Source organism: Drosophila subobscura, chromosome O (genome assembly GCF_008121235.1).
Source record: "Drosophila subobscura isolate 14011-0131.10 chromosome O, UCBerk_Dsub_1.0, whole genome shotgun sequence".
NCBI classification, from domain to species: domain Eukaryota; kingdom Metazoa; phylum Arthropoda; class Insecta; order Diptera; family Drosophilidae; genus Drosophila; species Drosophila subobscura.
In genome coordinates, this window is record NC_048533.1 from 2,770,915 (window position 1) to 2,787,617 (window position 16,703).

Below are 16,703 nucleotides of genomic sequence, written 5' to 3' on the forward strand. Positions count from 1 at the left end.
GGAGTGAGCTCTTTGGCAGTTCTTTTGTGCTGCACAGTGTAATCAGCTGCCATCGGGCTGCTCGGGAAATTAAATTGTACACAGAGCCGGACCTGGATGACGATATCTTATAACGTTTAACATAGAGAATGGGCGGGACTTTGGGAGTGCAGTCAAAATGTAATTCCTGCTTAACAAATGCCAGCTTTCGGGTAGCAGCCAGCATCGCCAGCGCCGTTTCCACAGGGTCCTGCAAAGGTTCGGTTTTAGCCAGATGACAACACAGCCGCAGCCACAACGCCAGCCACTACTCACCGCCACAACGCGAAAAGGCGCCCGGGGGCCCATAGCTAAGCTTCTGGATGGTGCACTTCTCAATGGGTCCGCTCGGACGACAGTAGGAGGTGTAACGAGCCCAGGGCAATGGCTCCTTGGGCGGAATGCAATTCGGCAAATAGCTCAGCTTGTACGTAGTACAGTTCTCCACTGGTCCCTCGTTGCGGCAGAATCCGGCTCTGGGCACGACGGCCTCGGGCCTAGGGAAGCAAGTTACATCCACAGGCATGTACGACAGCTTGTTGACCGTGCAGCGTTCCATGGCCCCGCTGGGTCGACAGAAGGCCGTGGTCGGCATAATGGGAGCTCGGCGCACGTGCGGCTTGGGCACAAAGTCGTGCTTCTGGGTGGTCATGGCGTACATGGGGCCATCGAAGCGCAGTCCATTTTCCATGGGGCGAATGGGGGGAGTGCGTTCTGTACAATTTGGCTGATAGGAGAGCTAAGAGTGGAAGAGTGGCGGATCAGGGCTAGTGTTACTGTTAGAGTGGGAGACTGAACTTTACTCACCTTTTGTATGGTGCACCTCTCCAGGGGTCCGGTGGGTCGGCAGAAAGTGTCTCTGGGCAGGATCGGCATCGGCTTGCTGCGCGAGGCATCGACTGGCATGTAGCTCAGCTTGTAGACGGTATTCCCGGCAGCGGGATCGTTGCCAATGAAGCGTAAATTGGATACCGGCATCACCGGTGCAGTGCGTCCCGAATTACAGTTCGGCATATAGCTCAGGTTGTAGGTTGTGCAGATGTTCTGGTATCGCGGTGGCACGCAGCGTATCTTGTCGGCCCAGGGAGTGGGCTCCTTGGCCGGCAGGCAGACCGGCATGTACGACAGCTTCTGTATGGTGCAGCGCTCCAGCGGTCCGCTCGGCTTGCAGTAGTGCGATCCCTGCGGCATGGCCTTGGGCGGAGGGTTTTGGCAAACATCAATTGGCATGTAGCTCAGCTTCTGAATCGTGCAGCGCTCCATGGGCGCGGACGAGGTGCAGATGGCCCCGGCCGGCTTAATGGGAGCTCGCTTTACCAGCCCCTTGGGCACATAGTCGTGCTTCTGCGAGGTCATAGCGTAGATGGGTCCCTCGAAGCGTAGACCGCTCTCCATGGGTTTGATCGGCCTGGTGCGCTGGGCCGGGCAGGGCGGCATGAAGGACAGCTTCTGCACCGTGCACTTCTCGAGTGGAGCGGTGCTGGCCCGGATCTGGGAGCACGGCATGATTGGGCGGGCTCGCAAGTTGTCCCCACAGTTGCCGTAGTACGAACGGCGGTAGATGGTGTCCGTGTCCAGAGGCGCCGTGGAGCGCATGAAGTTGGAAACAGGCAGGATGGGTCTGACGCGAGCCGGCTGCTGGTAGCAGCAACCGTTGTAGTCCCCACAGTCGCATGGCGGGCACGTCGCATTGGGTGGGCAGGGGGTGAAGTCAGTGGGCGCCTGGCAAGGGTCGCACACGTTGGGGCAATAGGTGTTGCAGTCGCCCGACATTGTACTCTGCCAAGACCGATGCAGTAAATGTGATGGATGCTAGTCCAAAGGGGGCAAGGGCAATCTCGTAACTTACGCTTGTATTAATGTTGAACTCGATGCTAAATGCTGACGAAAACGTGGCACTTGTCAAGGGAAATAATTTTGCTTGCTCGAGCGGAGAACGAACGACTTAAAAATAATTTTGTTCAGATAGTCACGACGAATGTGTTCCACACAGACTGAGGGTACATGTATCAATGAGAAATGGGGCACTGGTCGGGGACGTCTGACGTCTGACGTCTGGGGACCAGGCAACGTAGTTATTGGAATCAAAAATATTCTTGTCTAGGTTTTTGTGTACAGAGTTTATTTCAATATATTTCCTTCATAGTTGGGGGATGTGGGGATATATCCTGATTTATCATAAGCGGGGTGGGGCTGGGAGGACCTTTGCCTTCCATTCTCTAGGATATACGACTAGGACAGATATAAGCAAAGACAGAATCTCCTCCATTGCATCCTTCGAGCACTTGAACGTAACAATAATACATACATAGAATCAATAGGTTTGAACCATCATTTGGAATCGATTAATGCGCCTAACTAAGTGTCTAACTAAACTCAATTTAAATAACTAAACAGTAATAGAAAATCACGTAAAATATAACTTATTTACAATTGTTTGTGTTTCTCTTCATGTGCTCTGAATGGGGTATACAATAGGGTGGTATGGGGCTGGGCAAATACTTTAAATCCAAAGATCGGCAAACAATCAACTAATACATTAACATCGAATCATCCATATAACAAACAATTCTATTCGCCGGCAAAGCACAAAATCAATCACTCAATCCAGTGTATAAGCTGGAAATCTTTCGATCGGTGGTGCCATTAAAACATTTTTGGGGCTGGGGTGTAGCTTAAACATAGATCTTTCTCTCCTATCGTATAATGTGTTTCGGATATAGCAAAAATACAATTTGATAATATTCATCTGTGTAATCTGTGTATATGGTTCAGTTCGCTTCACTCCTATCGACATATTTATTGTGTATACATTATAAAACTAGGTTTCGGGTTCAACTCCTTCAGAGCGTGGGCAGATTGGCGGGCACTTGCTCCAGGAAATTGGCGGGAAACTGCCCCTGCCGTCCAGCCGCCTCTCCAAACAGCCACTCTTCGTTTATCCTATAAAGCACTGTAACCAGTTCGTTCTCCTATTGAGAAAGCGATCGAGAAATTAAGGACAGTCATCGAAAAGTAACAGCTGTGGAATATTCACCTGCAAGGGCAGATCTCCTTCGACCTCGCCGGGGAAATGATACAAACAGAGCGCAGTGTGCTCATGTTGCTGCTGTTGTTGCTGACGTTGCTGTTGCTGTTGCTGCTGCGGCGGTAACGTCGCCTGTGGTTGTGGTTGTGGATGTGATTGTGACTGACCCGCACCCAAGGGCACTTTGATGTCCACATAAGTGGCAGGGAAAATACCCTCGCAGCCGGAGCGCGTACGTCCTCGAATCCATTCAGGCGTGGGCTGCTCCAGCAGATAGATTTTCTCGTTCTCCTGCAAGAGTCGTTCGATCAGATGGGATAAATATGGGATGCGGCGTCCTCAAACACTTACCCTAAAGCTAAGATCACCCTCTTCGACGCCGTCAAAGTCGTATAGGGCTATGGCGTAAGGATCGAGCTCCTGCTCGATGTAGCCCGAGCTGCCGTTGCTCAGGGCCATGGCATCCACTCTGCCCGCAATCACATCCAGCATCGAGATTCCCGAGGCTCCACTGCCAACAGATGGGGGAAGTGGTGGCGGGGCACCCTTCGGCATGGGAGGAGAAGGTGGGTTAAAGGCACCTACGTAGCCGGGTGGCATTCCGCCGACGAACGGCGGAGCCCTAGGCGCTTTCGGCTTCTGCGAAATCTTCGGCTTGATGATGGTGGGCATGGCCAGCGACTGTGTGGGGGGCAGAAGGCTCTTGCCATTGCACAATGGATTATCTGACGTGCGGATCTGATGGTATGTCTGATATGTCTGCCGCACCGCTGCCGAGCCGAAGCTGTCGACCGTGCTGTGGCCGGCACTGTCCACCGCCTCCCAGGGATCTAGCGGACTCTGGGTAGCTGGTCGGGAGCGGTGGAAGTCGTCCTCGAACCCACTTTCCGGCTGCGAAACGCTGCCGTTGTTGGGTGAACTGAAGTTGCTGTCCGAGCTGAAGCTATCGACACTCACGCAGTCGCTGTTCGACTTCTGCGTGAAGGTGGGCGACGAAGGCGGCGAGTCGAAGCTGATGAGCTGTCCCTCAACCGCAGTCCCATTGCTCGTTGTGTGAGAGTAGTGGGCGCTGCTGCTGCTGCTGCTGCTGCCCGTTGTGGTAGTGGTAGTGGTGGCCGTATTCCAGGCAGCGTTCCAATCCATGTTGCTGAACGACCCACTGCCCGAAGATGCTGCTGCTGCTGCTGCTGCGGCTGTGGGTGCCGGCGTCCCGGCATGGCCGCTGCTCAGGCCGTAGACGCGGCTCTGCACTGCGGCCTTTGAAGCAGCAGACGTTGCCGTAGACGGATTCTTCTTGCGGTGGAAGATGTTGGAGATAAGGTTTCCCCCGCCACCGGCCGACGTCGCTGTTGTGCCTGTGGCGGCAACCTTATGGCCATTCACCTGCACTTGTACCTTCGGCGGAGGCGGTCGCGGCGGTGGCATCTTCCTAAAGTTGCCATTTCCATTAGCAGCAGCTCCTCCCCCTCCCCCACCAAAGGGATCGTCGTCCCAGTTGGTGGTCGGCGTGTACCGCGCCTGGGGGAACTTTCGCGTGATGCTGGAGCCCGTCTGCTCCTCGAAAAGATTGTTGTTGGATCTCTTGTGCTGCGCATTCAGCGACTGTTGCTGCAGCGGCCCCTTGGGAGGCGGAGGGAGCTTGATGGTCAACTTCTGCAAACTTCCGCCAGACGATTGCTGCTGCTGCAAGTGCTGCTGCTGGAGCTGTAGACGCAGCTGATCCAGGCTGGCATTCGCTCCATCCGCAGCGCTCTGTGCACGCGCTCCGGGCGGGGCTGGCGCTGGTCTCGATGGAATAGTCATTTCACCTGCGAAAGAGAAGAACCATTAAACGTCTCATTAAACATGCAACATGTCCCCCAAACATTACGGAAGTACTGGAAGAGTCGTAAGGCATTGTGTTCTCACATCTTTACCTGGTCGAGCCCCAAGCCCGCGGTGCAAAATTCTACTCAACAATTTTCTCAAATAAATCCGAAAAAAGTTTAACATTTTGTTATGTTTCCTCAGTTTTTGGGGAATCAAAAGGAAACCTGTAACTGTGGCCAGGGAAAGGAATCCCGATTGGAATATATGTACAAACCTATATCTGATTCGGGGCCACCCCTTTGGCAGGCTATGCCAGGCCATGCAGCTGTTGTGGATTGGTATGTACACGATAACTGTATACAAAACAAGATAAGAATTTCGGCTAGGAGCCCATTTGATAAGAAGCGAATTATGGCCAAGACCTGTAGATAAAATAGCTTCAGGCATACAGATAACCACAAGTGGCGTTAGAGCTGGGGAATCGAGTGATTCATTCGTTTTCTATGAGCAGAAATCAGTTTTAATCAGAAATATCATAAAAGAGGGCTCCCTATTTCGCCTATCAGCTATAATACACCGAGCACGCGACAAACTAGAGATCGCAAAACTAATACAACTATAATAAAAGGCATCCATCGACAGGCCCCAAAGAAATGCTCATTTAAAATAAATAAAACATGCCATCCCGATTCGTATTGTGGGTTTTTCTCAGCAGTTTACGTCACTTCATCTCACAGAGATGGAGAGCCTCATCATCCCAGTGCAAATCCACTCACGCTTATGCTTTTTCTGAAGCAAACTATTCTGCTTTCGGATCGACTTCTATAACCAAGGGCATCTGAGATATCAGAGTAGAGTGGAAACAAATGCCCAAATGAATGCCGGAACCACACAGAGTAGTAGAATAAGTAGGTGGATTGTGGGAGCAAAGCTGTACATGTTGCAGTAGTTGCCTCATGCTCCATGCCCCACTTGCGACAGACTTCTCCCGGAGCGGCGCTTTCGTGCCCGGCACACGACGGAACCGAACCCGGGCTGTCCAGCATCTCTGAGAGTGCGCACAATAACTGGGGGAAGCATTGGGGCACAATGGGGCATTGATAAGAAGAGCCGCCCGCTGGAGGGAAAAACAATTTAATAATATTCTTATCACAATATTGTACGTCGCAAAAAAAAGTATTGGGCCTCTGTTGGATACAATATTGAAACGTTTCATTCATTAGCAATACGTTAGCAGACAATGGCCATTTCGAGGAATGGTTGATGGATGATGATGCTCTGCCGATACCCAGCTGCGGCGACTGCCCTTGATTGACATTCCACGTGCGTCATTTGGAGAGTATTCCCCCGTGCTCTCGTATCTCAGGGAGGGAGTCAGTTCCTGGATCTGGCACCATCAACAATTTTACGCAATGCGGTATCCGCCTCTTGGGATGGAATGCGATCGGGGGGTGTATGGCAAGTTGGGAACATATGGCCAACTAATATTTTTTAATAGCAGTAAAGTATGTTTGTTTACATAAATAAAATATGTACATTTGTCTGCATGTTGAACGCCTTCAAGCGCGGAAATTCAAATGAAGTCTTCAATAAACACAACCATCCTACAATCAATGGTTCCGTTAAACATTTCTTGTTTCACTTATAAGAACGAAGATAAACTGGTGTGCTTCTTAAGGGTAAAAACTTTCCAACTTTCATCTGAATTCATTAACAAAAACGATGAGGAGGAGCACACCCAACAAATAATCGCTGCATGCAAAATTCATGTAAATCGCTCGTTTCTTCCAACAAAGACCTTAAAGTCAACAATCAGCAAGAACAGCGAGAGAAAGAAAACGAAAATAGAGCCGGATTTGTGTTAGACAGTGTTTCACTGAGTGAATGACTGACTGATGCTGACGCTAATCACCGACACGTTGCCACCATTCAGTCCAAAAAGAGAGCGGGGAAAACAAACAGTTACAGTTGCAATCTAATTAAAATCACCTTCAGAAGGTGGTGATGATAGGTGGGAGGGTGGCAGGGTGGCACTGCCCGCCCACCCACTCATACACCCATCAGAAAGAGGCACGTACTCGTACAGTGGAATTGTTGGGATTCTGAATGCCAATTTAATCATTTGCTGGCCCTCTCCCCCGTCTTCGCCACCTCTTGCACATGTGTATGTACATGTGTATGTCTGCTGTGAAGAGCAAAATAATCCTAAGCAGACACACAAATACAGTGCAAACTCTTTCGACGGACATTCACAGAACACTGTGTAACGTGTGTGCCCTTCAAAGGCATAGTGCACTGTGGAAACCTATTGCAGACCAGCACTGCTGCCCCCTGGCCTATGGCGTCAGTAAAATTGATCAAATAATCGCTTTTAATCGCCGATGTTTGGTCAGAAGAAATTCTAAATAGAGATAGAACGGGAATATTATGTACACATGCACCACTAAAGAGAGATGCTCTACAATTCCACTTCTGATCACTATGAGCTGTAATCATTTTCCGCATCTTTTGACACGCGTTTTGAGCTCACGATGAGATCAGACCTTCACTTCTCTCTCCTCTGTTGTGTCTTTGTTCTATCAGTTTCCTCCTCTAGTAGTTCTACAGCTTATTGATTTTGTCTGCTTCAGTATAAGAGTTAAAGCTTGAAGCTTTGGCTTGAAATCAAAACTTGAAATATGCTGGTGGGACCTCCAATACTTGGGTGTTTGTAATGAAGCCCATTATGGCACAGTGGTTGTTTTCCGATGGTTCAAGCTCAAGCGATAAAGATGATGTTTCAGTCAATGCCAAGAACCGGTTCTCCCATTGGTACAGAGGGGAGGGAGTGGGCGTGTGCGGGCTCTCCCAAATACAATTTGTGTCAAGTGAACATTTAGCTGTAAAAATGCCCTTTGCTCAATGTTTTGGTTATTTCGCCAAACAATAGACGCAGCCAACTGATTTCCATTGAAAGTATAAAACATGTTGATGCATACGTAGATGATTCATTAATTTGACAATACCTGTACTATGTGGTGTGCGTGTGTGGGATTTGGTTTTATAAGATTTTAGAATTTTAGATTAGAACACTTGGAAGTGGCCACCTTTTACGCTGGCTGTGGCTCTGACTCTGGCCTAACATCAATTCGAAGCTCCCATCAAACGAAGTTGACCGCACGTTCGGATCAGACTCTCACGAACAATGGGGGGAGAAGGCATGTGGTGAAAGATGGAAGAGCAGAACAAAAGAAAGTGACAAAGTGTAAGTGTGTGTGTGGGGTGGAGCTGCTGGCTGATACGCTCTTTCTCTCCCCAACGATCAAAGTGAGAGCAAAGTGAGAGCGCCTCGTCAGCGGACAAACGGTATCAATAATCGAATGAAACCAAATGAAAAGAAAAGAAAAGAAAGGAGATGATGGCTTGAAAATTGCATTTGAAGTAGCGATTTCCATGCTCCATTTTAATGAATTCGTTTTGTACGCTGTACGCGCGGCTTTCTGCGGTTCTCCCCGAATCTCCGAGCATTTCCGTTGGCAGTTTGACATTTTCATTGACTGTCGCCGGCTGAGATGACCTTGAAAGCTTTTATTTACACCCCGTTATATGGGATACGTACATTTGTACATACATACATACATAAATAGATATTTTCAATTACATATCGATTTTTGCGGCGTATGCCAAAAACAGAAAGCACTTCAGTGGGTTCCAATCGCTCTTGAAGTCTCTATGATCCGATGCACAGACGAGCATGGATAGACAGCCCTAGACCACAATGAGACACAATGGAAATACAAAGGCACGGTGCACAATGCGTTCCATTGACCGCCCCTTGACCAAAGGTAACCTTACACGATAGAGGAGCGGCTCTTCGAAGCCCTCATCTGTCGTAAAAATAGCAAACGGGAGCGGGTAACCACATCAGAGGCCTCCCGAGTCTCAGCGCCACATCAATAAGAACGGGAGAGCGAAGACGACAGACAACGGACGGACGAAGGCACTGCGTAGCGCCGATGAAGCCAATTGAATTTATTGCCACGAAATAAAAAGTTAAATGAACCTCAGTATAGTATAAAAACACGCTTCAATTTCAGCTGATCGGTTCTAGTGTTCTTTTTTGACCTGCCGCCGAATATAAAACATGCATAAATATGTACATAAATATGTATGTTTGTAATATGTACTCTGCCCATAAAGAGATAATGAGTAATGAGTGGGGGGGCTCGCGATGCGTTTGTGGAAATAAAACAAATTACAAAGAGAACAAAAATTCAATTAACGTCAAGTCTTTGACTCGAGCGCATTATGGGAAACAGAGAAGATGAAAAGAGAAAGAAATAAAGCGCTTGAGATGGAGATGGAAACAGAGCCATGCTGTGTGTGTGTGGCTTTGAGGTTAAGGTTACATTGAGTTAAGGATCTATTAATTGCTCGAAACGAATGGAGAGAGGGTTCTTTAATTAATTTCGATTTCAGTAAGTGAACTCTCCTAGTGCTACCCATGAACCAAACTCTAGGGTAAATAGACACAGCTTGAATCTGGCGTCACAACAATTTAAACAAATCTATTCAAATATTTGATCATCAAATTCAGCATTTATCACAAACAAGTCAGAAAAAGGCAGCGAAACATACATACATTTGTATGTATGTATTTATGTACATCCATATGTTTAAACAATACACAGGCAAACAGGTATATGGGTTTTGTGAACGGAATGGCTTTATAACGAGTCGAAATACTGGTCTCAATTTAAATTTTAGTAGGCTTTGAATTTCTCATGCACTTTGCCCCTGGAGATGAGTGTTTCTAACAGACACAGGGAAGATGAGTCTGTAGAGTATCTACAGCTTCGGTTTGAAGTTGGCTAAGACACTTCTCATAGAGGAAAAGCCCCGCTTAGAACTAAGTAGAGGGAATGAAGAAGGATGAGAAAAACGTTGGAGAGGTGAAATAAAATAATAGCAAAATCAGCCGCACCATTCGGCATTGTCAGCACGTTTCTCGGTGCGTCGTGCTTATGGTTATTCTCCGTTTTTTCCAGCTCATGCAATTCATTCCATAACTTATTGGCATGCATTCGTAAATATGTACATTGTATGTGTATGCATTTGTCATGCATATAGATACATTTATGTATATATATATGTATGTACATCCATATGCATGTATGCACGTACTTATTTCTTGCAGTGGCTATTTTCTAAGCAAACAATGCGATCTAAAATTGCACGTTCGGCTACACAAAACAATTGCATGCGGAGCTGCTGCATCAGAGAGTGGGAGCTTGTTATTCTCTCTCGCTCTCTGTCTGGTGCGTGGCTCGCCATGTGGAGGGGACATTTCACGAATTTGGGTCAAAGTTGAATACAATCAAAAATGAAAGCTTACGCACTTGAATGTGTATCCAATGTGCCAGTATAAGTGTACTTGAAAGCATTTCAAATCCCTCAGAGAACAATGCTCTTTTCAAAATATATTGAACGGTCATTTGTTCTGAACAGAAAGCACAAATTTCAATCACATGGATCTATGCACTTTTTTACATATGTATTTATATACATATGTACATATGTAGCTCGATTCGCTAAAGCGAGCAAGCTGGAGAGTCACCATGCCCATTCCTCTCTCCCTGAGAACAGTACCACTTCTCATACTCTTTGATAAAGGCTTCCCATGCCGTTTCCTGTTTTGAACAAGCCGTCGGATCGGAGAACAATTTCAGATATTGTACCACATATGAATGTAGTACATATGCATGCATTTATTTATGTGTATACATATGTATGTGTGTATGTACATACTCTTTAAGGAACTTAATCTCCGATGCATTGGCGAGGAGGGATGGACGCCATGTGCCGATCGGATGGAGTCACTGGCATGGAAAATGTGGCAAAACAGTAAAAGCAACACACCTGCTGCGCCTGAAAGGGACAACAAGAAAATGAAATTCCCATAACTTTGGCTCTGCCTCTAAACGGAGTGTGTGGAAACGAGTGAAAGGGTGGGTTTAGTAAGGAAGAGCTTCAGGCAAACAAGTGCACGGCAATGATGGAGCGATTACATATGCATGCACTCATACTCATACATACATATGTACATATATATACATATTTATCTCATCCATAAATGTCGCTGAATTCCTTATCGCTGAGGCGTGAACAAACAAACAGTCGGGAACTAGCGTAGCATATCGGGTTTATGCAACAACTGAAAGTCTCTTCTCGTATTACCAACCCCACGAACAACACACAGCTCAGGCAACCAGGCAAACATTTAATTAATTAACAAATACGACCTTGAATGGAATTTTAATTAAGCAAATAGCCTGAATACACTCCACCGATTCAATAAATATGCATGAAATGGGGTGCGTGCGAGATTGGCCAAGTTAAGAGGGTGCAGTTTGCAACACTCTTCAATGGGTCGAACCACGCAAAAATGCTAATGGGGAGCGAGTAACTAACCTTTTCAAGATACGCACAGATGACCTTGTTGTGACTCTCTTTGGTTGATGCGTTCCAAATGATGTGCTGCAGAGCCGCTAAAGGACCGTCAATCTTCCAGTCCAGTTTTGGCTCAGGCCAAAAATGACTAATGCCTCTGCTCACGCATACGACACACACAAACAGTAACACTCACACAGTACACCGTGTCCAAGCTTAGTTGAACGGCATCAACTTTGCACCTCTGTCTTCCCTTCTCACTCTCACTCTACGGCTTTCAAGGTAGTTAACGAGAGGTGGTTTGTGTGTGTGTGTGTGTGTGTATGACAACCACAGAGTAGCCAAATACGAGCAGCTGCAAATGCAGGAGCAGGCCAAAAACCGTTGTAGGAAGTGCCGCCTGCGACGCAGCTGCGCCTGAAACAATTGTCGTCTGCCTTTTAATCTGCCTTTTTCTCTTTCCAAGCGGACTGCGCGGATTGCAAAATATGTAACTTTTGCTTAATACTTTTGTTTAATTACACACACGCACACACACCTGGGCACGCATTCCCATATCAGAGAGCGCAACAAAAGCGAAATTTTTGTAGCGACTTGTTCTCTGGTCCCGACACGTTTAAGGACCGACAAGTAATAAATTAATAAAATCTAATTAGCGCTATTTTCTTGGCTTGCCTTACTTTTATTTTATTTCAAATGGACGTTTGTTTCAACGAAATTTATTAAACATTTTTTTGCGACGCGACGTTCTTGACTTTTTAATATCGATAGTGTTGCTTGTATATTGGTATCGAAATGTAAGATATATCGATCAATCAAAAGGGTGACCACTTGGAGATCACAGAATAAAAAATACTAAAAAAAATATGTGCTATAGTCTATTGTTTTTCCCATAGTGTAAAACAATGTAAATATAAAAGCTGCCATTCCACTTTTTTTACTTTTGAAACTTAAAAACAACGTGCCCTAATTGGGTGTATCTCAATTGTGTCCACACTATGTTGGTATTTCCTAATCAAATCATTGCGAAACGCGAAAACGAGCAGCTCACCATATTCGGCAAACAAAATGTATCGATATTTTTTTTAAATTAAAATGATTTTCATTTCGAGTTATTTTTTAAAATATTTATTTGATATATTTTTTATATGATGTACGTATATTTATTATTAAGTTGATATGATGTAAAATTATGATTTTCCTTTGGAAAGCGCGCGCAATTCAATTTTAAAAATTCACTTCTTTAAAAATGTATCTCTAATTTATCCACCAATTTACTTTGTGTTGTACACTTGTTGCTTTCTTTCTTCAGGGTCGCAATCCCAAAAAAGACGAGATATGAAGGCCTTCGTTGCACTGTTACAGACTGTCCCGAGAGTGGCCAGCAAGACTGCAGTTCTATGTTCAAGTTTCCCACTAATCCGCAGGTAAGGCTGAAGTGGATAGAAAATCTGAGCCTGCCAAAGGACACTCAACTGTCGAATCGCCGGGTGTGCCGGCGACACTTTGAACAACATTGTTTCGGTAATGCCAAACTGTTTGCCTGGGCTGTGCCAACTCTGTTTGTGGGTAAGCCGCTCTTAGTTACCACCACTACTAAAGGATATGATCTGATGAACGTTAGATTTTCAGGCAAGACTGCGGGACTGCATCATGGCTCTGCAAAGAAGAGAATGTTGGTGCGAAAGTGCTGCATCAAGGATTGCATGACAAGATCGCCACCCGACAGATTGCACTGTTTCCCCACAGAGACGCAGTTGCGGAAAGAGTGGATGAGGCTGTGCAGTCTTAAAGATGGAAAAAAGTGGCCCTTCATATGCGGCCGACACTTTCGTCCGAGTTTGCTACCCAAAAAGAACAGCAAATTGCCAAAGCAAGCCTTGCCCGAACTGAATCTTGGAAGTGAAGCCAAAGATCCTTTGGAATGCGACTCACAGAGCAGCGAGTCTGAAGGTCAGGGAATCGACGAGGGTGATTCCAAAGGGACTGACGGAAGAGAGGCTGAATCCTGTCCAAATTGCCAAGCAAGCAAACGTATCAGCACCGACTTGCAGCAGCAACTCGCTGCTGCGCGGCTTAGAATAGAAGAACTTGAGCAGCGGCTTCAATATCACGCGTGCACCGAAGAGGAGGAAGAGTACATTTTCATGCTGATGAAATAAATAGAGGAGAGTTCTGTGGAGGATAACATTATTTTATTCTAGTTCATCATCAGCTCCAGCTGCATTAGACGTTTGTTGGTTTCATAGGGCATGCGGAAAGGCATGCTAGCGGCGAGATTGGAAAGGGCTTTAGCTCGCACTCGCAGCTTTTGGAACTGCAGCTGATCCGACGTACACATTCGCGCCTTCAACCGGTTGTACTGGGTGAGTGTGATGTCCATGGCAGCCACCATCACGTCGGGAATGACCTTTATGACCTCCCCGCTGAGTTTCTTGATGTTGGTCAAGCAACCATCCACATCATCAGTGGTGTTCGGCATCAGCTTCGTGCGCTGCAGCTGCTCTACAGCTTGGACTAGATTGCCCTCATGATGGAGGTCGAAAAAGACGAGCAGAAGCTGCAGCAGTTCAAAGCTGCCCCTTATTTTGGGCTCCACTTCTATACGGCGTGCTGCCAGAAGTCTGCTAAATCGATGAGCCTCGTCCCTAAGACGTGCCCGCTGTGATCCCTCCTGCGGCGACAACTGCACAACCTGTGCCAGCAATATGTTAAAGTGCTTCAGCGCGAGGTTGTAGTTGCCAGCCAACTCGTAAAGTCGCACAGCCATTTCAAAGCTGCCTCGCGCTACCAGCTCTTCTGCGACTAGCGAGGCCATGGTGTTCGTGTCAAACTCCGGGCAATCAAACTGGCGAAACACTCCGCTGAAAGACAAATTAGAGATGGCGAGGTGCTGGTGGGGGACACGGAATAGACTCGAACTCACCCTGGAACCTCTTCGTCCATATCAGTCATCCGCTGTCCGAAAATCAAGTCGAAAATGCTGGTATCCAGCACGCCGCTGCACACCACCAGATCGCAGACGCATGTCAGGAACATATTTCGCCCCTTCGGATCCCGCAAGCTACGCAGCGCGAAGTAATAGTTAAGCACCTCTGTCGTATCCGTGCGCTCGAAACGCTTTGCATACAGACGGACTAATCTCGTCAGATTGAGGCGGCGTAGTGGCTGCGGGTCAGCGATGTCGATGGACAGCAATGGTTGCGAGACACTGCGGGCTCCACCCAGCACTCCCAGCTCGTGAAGGGCAATGGCCATGTGGACGCCGTGGACACGATGGCCACTGCGGGCCAAGAACTCAATCGCGGCCTCAAACAGGCCGACCAGAACCAGGGTTTTAAAGTAGACGTCCGTTTGGTTACTGGCATGGAAATGTTTTTCGCCATACTTTTCCAGGATCTCCGACTGGAGCCTGCCATAGCCGCCGGCATCCCCAGGACGGAGCATCGCCAGCTTAATCCATAAATAGTCGTCGATGGTCTTGGCCACCTCGCCGTGCGACTCGTTGGGATCGCAACCCAGGATGAAGCAGTACACTGCCTTCTTATAGGCATCGGTGGAGTTCTTAATCTTGTTGGCGTACTGCAACTTCAGCTGTGTCTCTGTCCTCGAATTGACGGCGCCCGCATTGCGATCCGCTATGACCTGGGCAAAGTCCTCGTAACTGGAGCCGGCTTCGTGCAGGAATTCCACAGCCGCCGCTGCTGCTCCACAGCGCATTGCATAGTAGACCATGGGCCACAGTGGCTTGTTGTCCAACGTGTCCACTAAGCCAATTGTGTGCTGGGCGCTGAACCGATTGGTCACGTATGCGCGTACCAGTTGATAGCTATTGCTCGAGTGTGCGGCCCCCACCAGGGTGCACATGTACAGCTTGTAGCGCCTTTCGAGATACGATTTGGCGTTAATAATGAACTCGGGCCGCTGCTGGCGAAGTTTTATGGGGTCACTGCGGATGGGCTCGTTCACTTGCGTCACTGAGGCCAATGCTGACCACATGTCCGTCAGCCGGTCATCGCCAAAGCTGCTGGCCAACAGGGCGAACTTCTGCACAAGATTTGGTCGGTGGGCGCCCTTCAGCAGCAGTTCGTTATAGTGACGCAGCTCCTGGGCGTAGACAAGCTCCATTTGGCTGAGGCAGCTGCTGGGCGGTAGGTTAGGATCGAGGGTGATGTGCTCTGGCAAGCGCTGCAGGTCAATAAAGTTCTGCGAGGGCCCAATCAGGGCATCCAGCAGCCGGGATTTCTCCTCATTCCAAGTGCTGTTCAGGTTGGCCCACTTCTGTTTGCTCACCGTTTCACTTATCTGTTGAAGACGCCGGCGAATGGAGTGAATTCGAAGTGAATGCAAGACACCGTACTCACGTTTTTATTGGTGTCCTCAATCACAGAAAGAATTGCGTTCTCGCGCTCGTTTTTCAGGAACGTGCACACGTCCGACACATCAGACCCAACCGCATCGACCGGCTCGAAGGTTTTGCGTGCATTGAGTGCCTCCAACTTCTGGGTCAGCTTGGGCAGATCTATGCCCTTGGAGCCGAGCAGTATATGCCTGCCGCAGAAACATGTTCAGCCTGGGATATGGTTTGAGGAATTGCTTTACTTACGCTTGTATATCTTTGTTGCTGGATTGAGTGACGCGCGAGTGCAGCTGGGTGGTAGCCTGCAGCACTTGTTGGAGCGTACGCTCCACCTGGGGTAGCTCATACTCGGCTTTCGCCTCATTTGTCAGGTTCTGGGCACGCTGCAGCAATGTGTTAAAATCCATTTTGGCAATAAAAGAAATTGAATAAATGTAAACAACAGCGTGAGCGCGGAGTTATCGATAAAATAGACAGACCTTCGGAAATATAAAGAAAAATACCCTTGCATTTTCAAAATATACCGTAACTCTTAAATTACTTTCCTCGATTTTCATGTTCTATTTGATTTTACTAGCTAGCTAGGAGTCTCCGCGCTAAAACTATAATTTTATCCGATTTATCAATCAATTCTTTACAAGATTGGTTGGTATTCACGAATTCCTTTTCTTGGAATGTTTCCAAATTAAGTTTATAACTAAAAAGGTCAACCAACAAAAATGGCATATAACGTTACGTGAGCGGGAACAATTTGACAATTTGTTGCTTGTCAACCGGTATGTATCCTGAAAAAATATTCTAAAATGTATCATAAAAAAATATCCTGAAAAGTATTTAATATACCTTATGTGATCACCGTGAGTGTGAGCGTGGAACTATCGATAAAATATACGGAAATATACCTTCTAATTTCACAAAATAAACCGAATATCATAAATCATTTTCATTGATTTGGATATTCCTTTTTATATTACCAGCTATGACTCTCATCATTAAATCTATCATTTTATTCGATTCATCAATTTATATTGAACTCAATTTCGTAGCTAAATTAGCCCG

At 47.1% G+C, this 16,703-nt stretch overlaps 5 protein-coding genes across 7 annotated transcripts in view; 1 reads left to right on the forward strand and 4 right to left on the reverse strand.

The window, feature by feature from the left end:
• The window catches only part of LOC117896582 (trithorax group protein osa), a 44,699-nt gene that overhangs the window by 917 nt on the left and 27,079 nt on the right, over positions 1-16,703 (reverse strand). Inside the window, exon 17 of the mRNA XM_034805000.1 lies at positions 7,109-7,114. Within this exon, the coding sequence (XP_034660891.1) occupies positions 7,109-7,114 (6 nt within the window). The remainder of the gene's footprint in view (positions 1-7,108; positions 7,115-16,703) is intronic.
• Positions 111-1,939, reverse strand: LOC117896589 (stabilizer of axonemal microtubules 1). Its single transcript, XM_034805014.1, has 4 exons — positions 1,868-1,939; positions 826-1,795; positions 295-757; positions 111-229 (listed from the first exon to the last, which is right to left on the reverse strand). Exons 2-4 carry the CDS (start codon positions 1,789-1,791, stop codon positions 171-173), a joined length of 1,488 nt encoding a protein of 495 aa, XP_034660905.1. The 5' UTR covers positions 1,792-1,795; positions 1,868-1,939; the 3' UTR covers positions 111-170.
• LOC117896588 lies at positions 1,879-12,044 on the reverse strand. 3 transcript variants are annotated; one of them, XM_034805012.1, is made up of 4 exons: positions 11,306-12,044; positions 3,398-4,854; positions 3,056-3,337; positions 1,879-2,990 (listed from the first exon to the last, which is right to left on the reverse strand). In XM_034805012.1, exons 2-4 carry the CDS (start codon positions 4,847-4,849, stop codon positions 2,862-2,864), a joined length of 1,863 nt encoding a protein of 620 aa, XP_034660903.1. In that variant the 5' UTR covers positions 4,850-4,854; positions 11,306-12,044; the 3' UTR covers positions 1,879-2,861. The 3 variants fall into 3 exon arrangements, with proteins under 3 accessions (XP_034660903.1, XP_034660901.1, XP_034660902.1); XM_034805010.1 differs by lacking the exon at positions 11,306-12,044 and having other exon boundaries at positions 3,056-3,149; positions 3,189-3,337; XM_034805011.1 differs by lacking the exon at positions 11,306-12,044 and having other exon boundaries at positions 3,056-3,140; positions 3,186-3,337.
• On the forward strand, positions 12,418-13,467 carry LOC117896591. Its single transcript, XM_034805016.1, has 3 exons — positions 12,418-12,437; positions 12,597-12,853; positions 12,917-13,467. Exons 1-3 carry the CDS (start codon positions 12,433-12,435, stop codon positions 13,444-13,446), a joined length of 792 nt encoding a protein of 263 aa, XP_034660907.1. The 5' UTR covers positions 12,418-12,432; the 3' UTR covers positions 13,447-13,467.
• Positions 13,458-16,094, reverse strand: LOC117896587 (nuclear pore complex protein Nup93-1). Its single transcript, XM_034805009.1, has 4 exons — positions 15,891-16,094; positions 15,649-15,835; positions 14,211-15,589; positions 13,458-14,148 (listed from the first exon to the last, which is right to left on the reverse strand). Exons 1-4 carry the CDS (start codon positions 16,049-16,051, stop codon positions 13,485-13,487), a joined length of 2,391 nt encoding a protein of 796 aa, XP_034660900.1. The 5' UTR covers positions 16,052-16,094; the 3' UTR covers positions 13,458-13,484.

Coding starts and splice junctions, on each gene's coding strand:
- LOC117896589 (XM_034805014.1), bottom strand. CDS start 1,791: ATGTCGGGCGACTGCAACACCTATTGCCCCAACGTGTGCGACCCTTGC. Junction 758..825: donor AGAGGTGCACCATACAAAAG/GTGAGTAAAGTT, acceptor TTCCACTCTTAG/CTCTCCTATCAGCCAAATTG. Junction 230..294: donor CGCCTTTTCGCGTTGTGGCG/GTGAGTAGTGGC, acceptor GAACCTTTGCAG/GACCCTGTGGAAACGGCGCT.
- LOC117896591 (XM_034805016.1), top strand. Junction 12,854..12,916: donor TGTGCCAACTCTGTTTGTGG/GTAAGCCGCTCT, acceptor TTAGATTTTCAG/GCAAGACTGCGGGACTGCAT.
- LOC117896588 (XM_034805012.1), bottom strand. CDS start 4,849: ATGACTATTCCATCGAGACCAGCGCCAGCCCCGCCCGGAGCGCGTGCA. Junction 3,338..3,397: donor AGGGTGATCTTAGCTTTAGG/GTAAGTGTTTGA, acceptor CGACTCTTGCAG/GAGAACGAGAAAATCTATCT. Junction 2,991..3,055: donor AAGGAGATCTGCCCTTGCAG/GTGAATATTCCA, acceptor CTTTCTCAATAG/GAGAACGAACTGGTTACAGT.
- LOC117896587 (XM_034805009.1), bottom strand. CDS start 16,051: ATGGATTTTAACACATTGCTGCAGCGTGCCCAGAACCTGACAAATGAG. Junction 15,836..15,890: donor AGCAACAAAGATATACAAGC/GTAAGTAAAGCA, acceptor TTTCTGCGGCAG/GCATATACTGCTCGGCTCCA. Junction 15,590..15,648: donor TTGAGGACACCAATAAAAAC/GTGAGTACGGTG, acceptor CGTCTTCAACAG/ATAAGTGAAACGGTGAGCAA.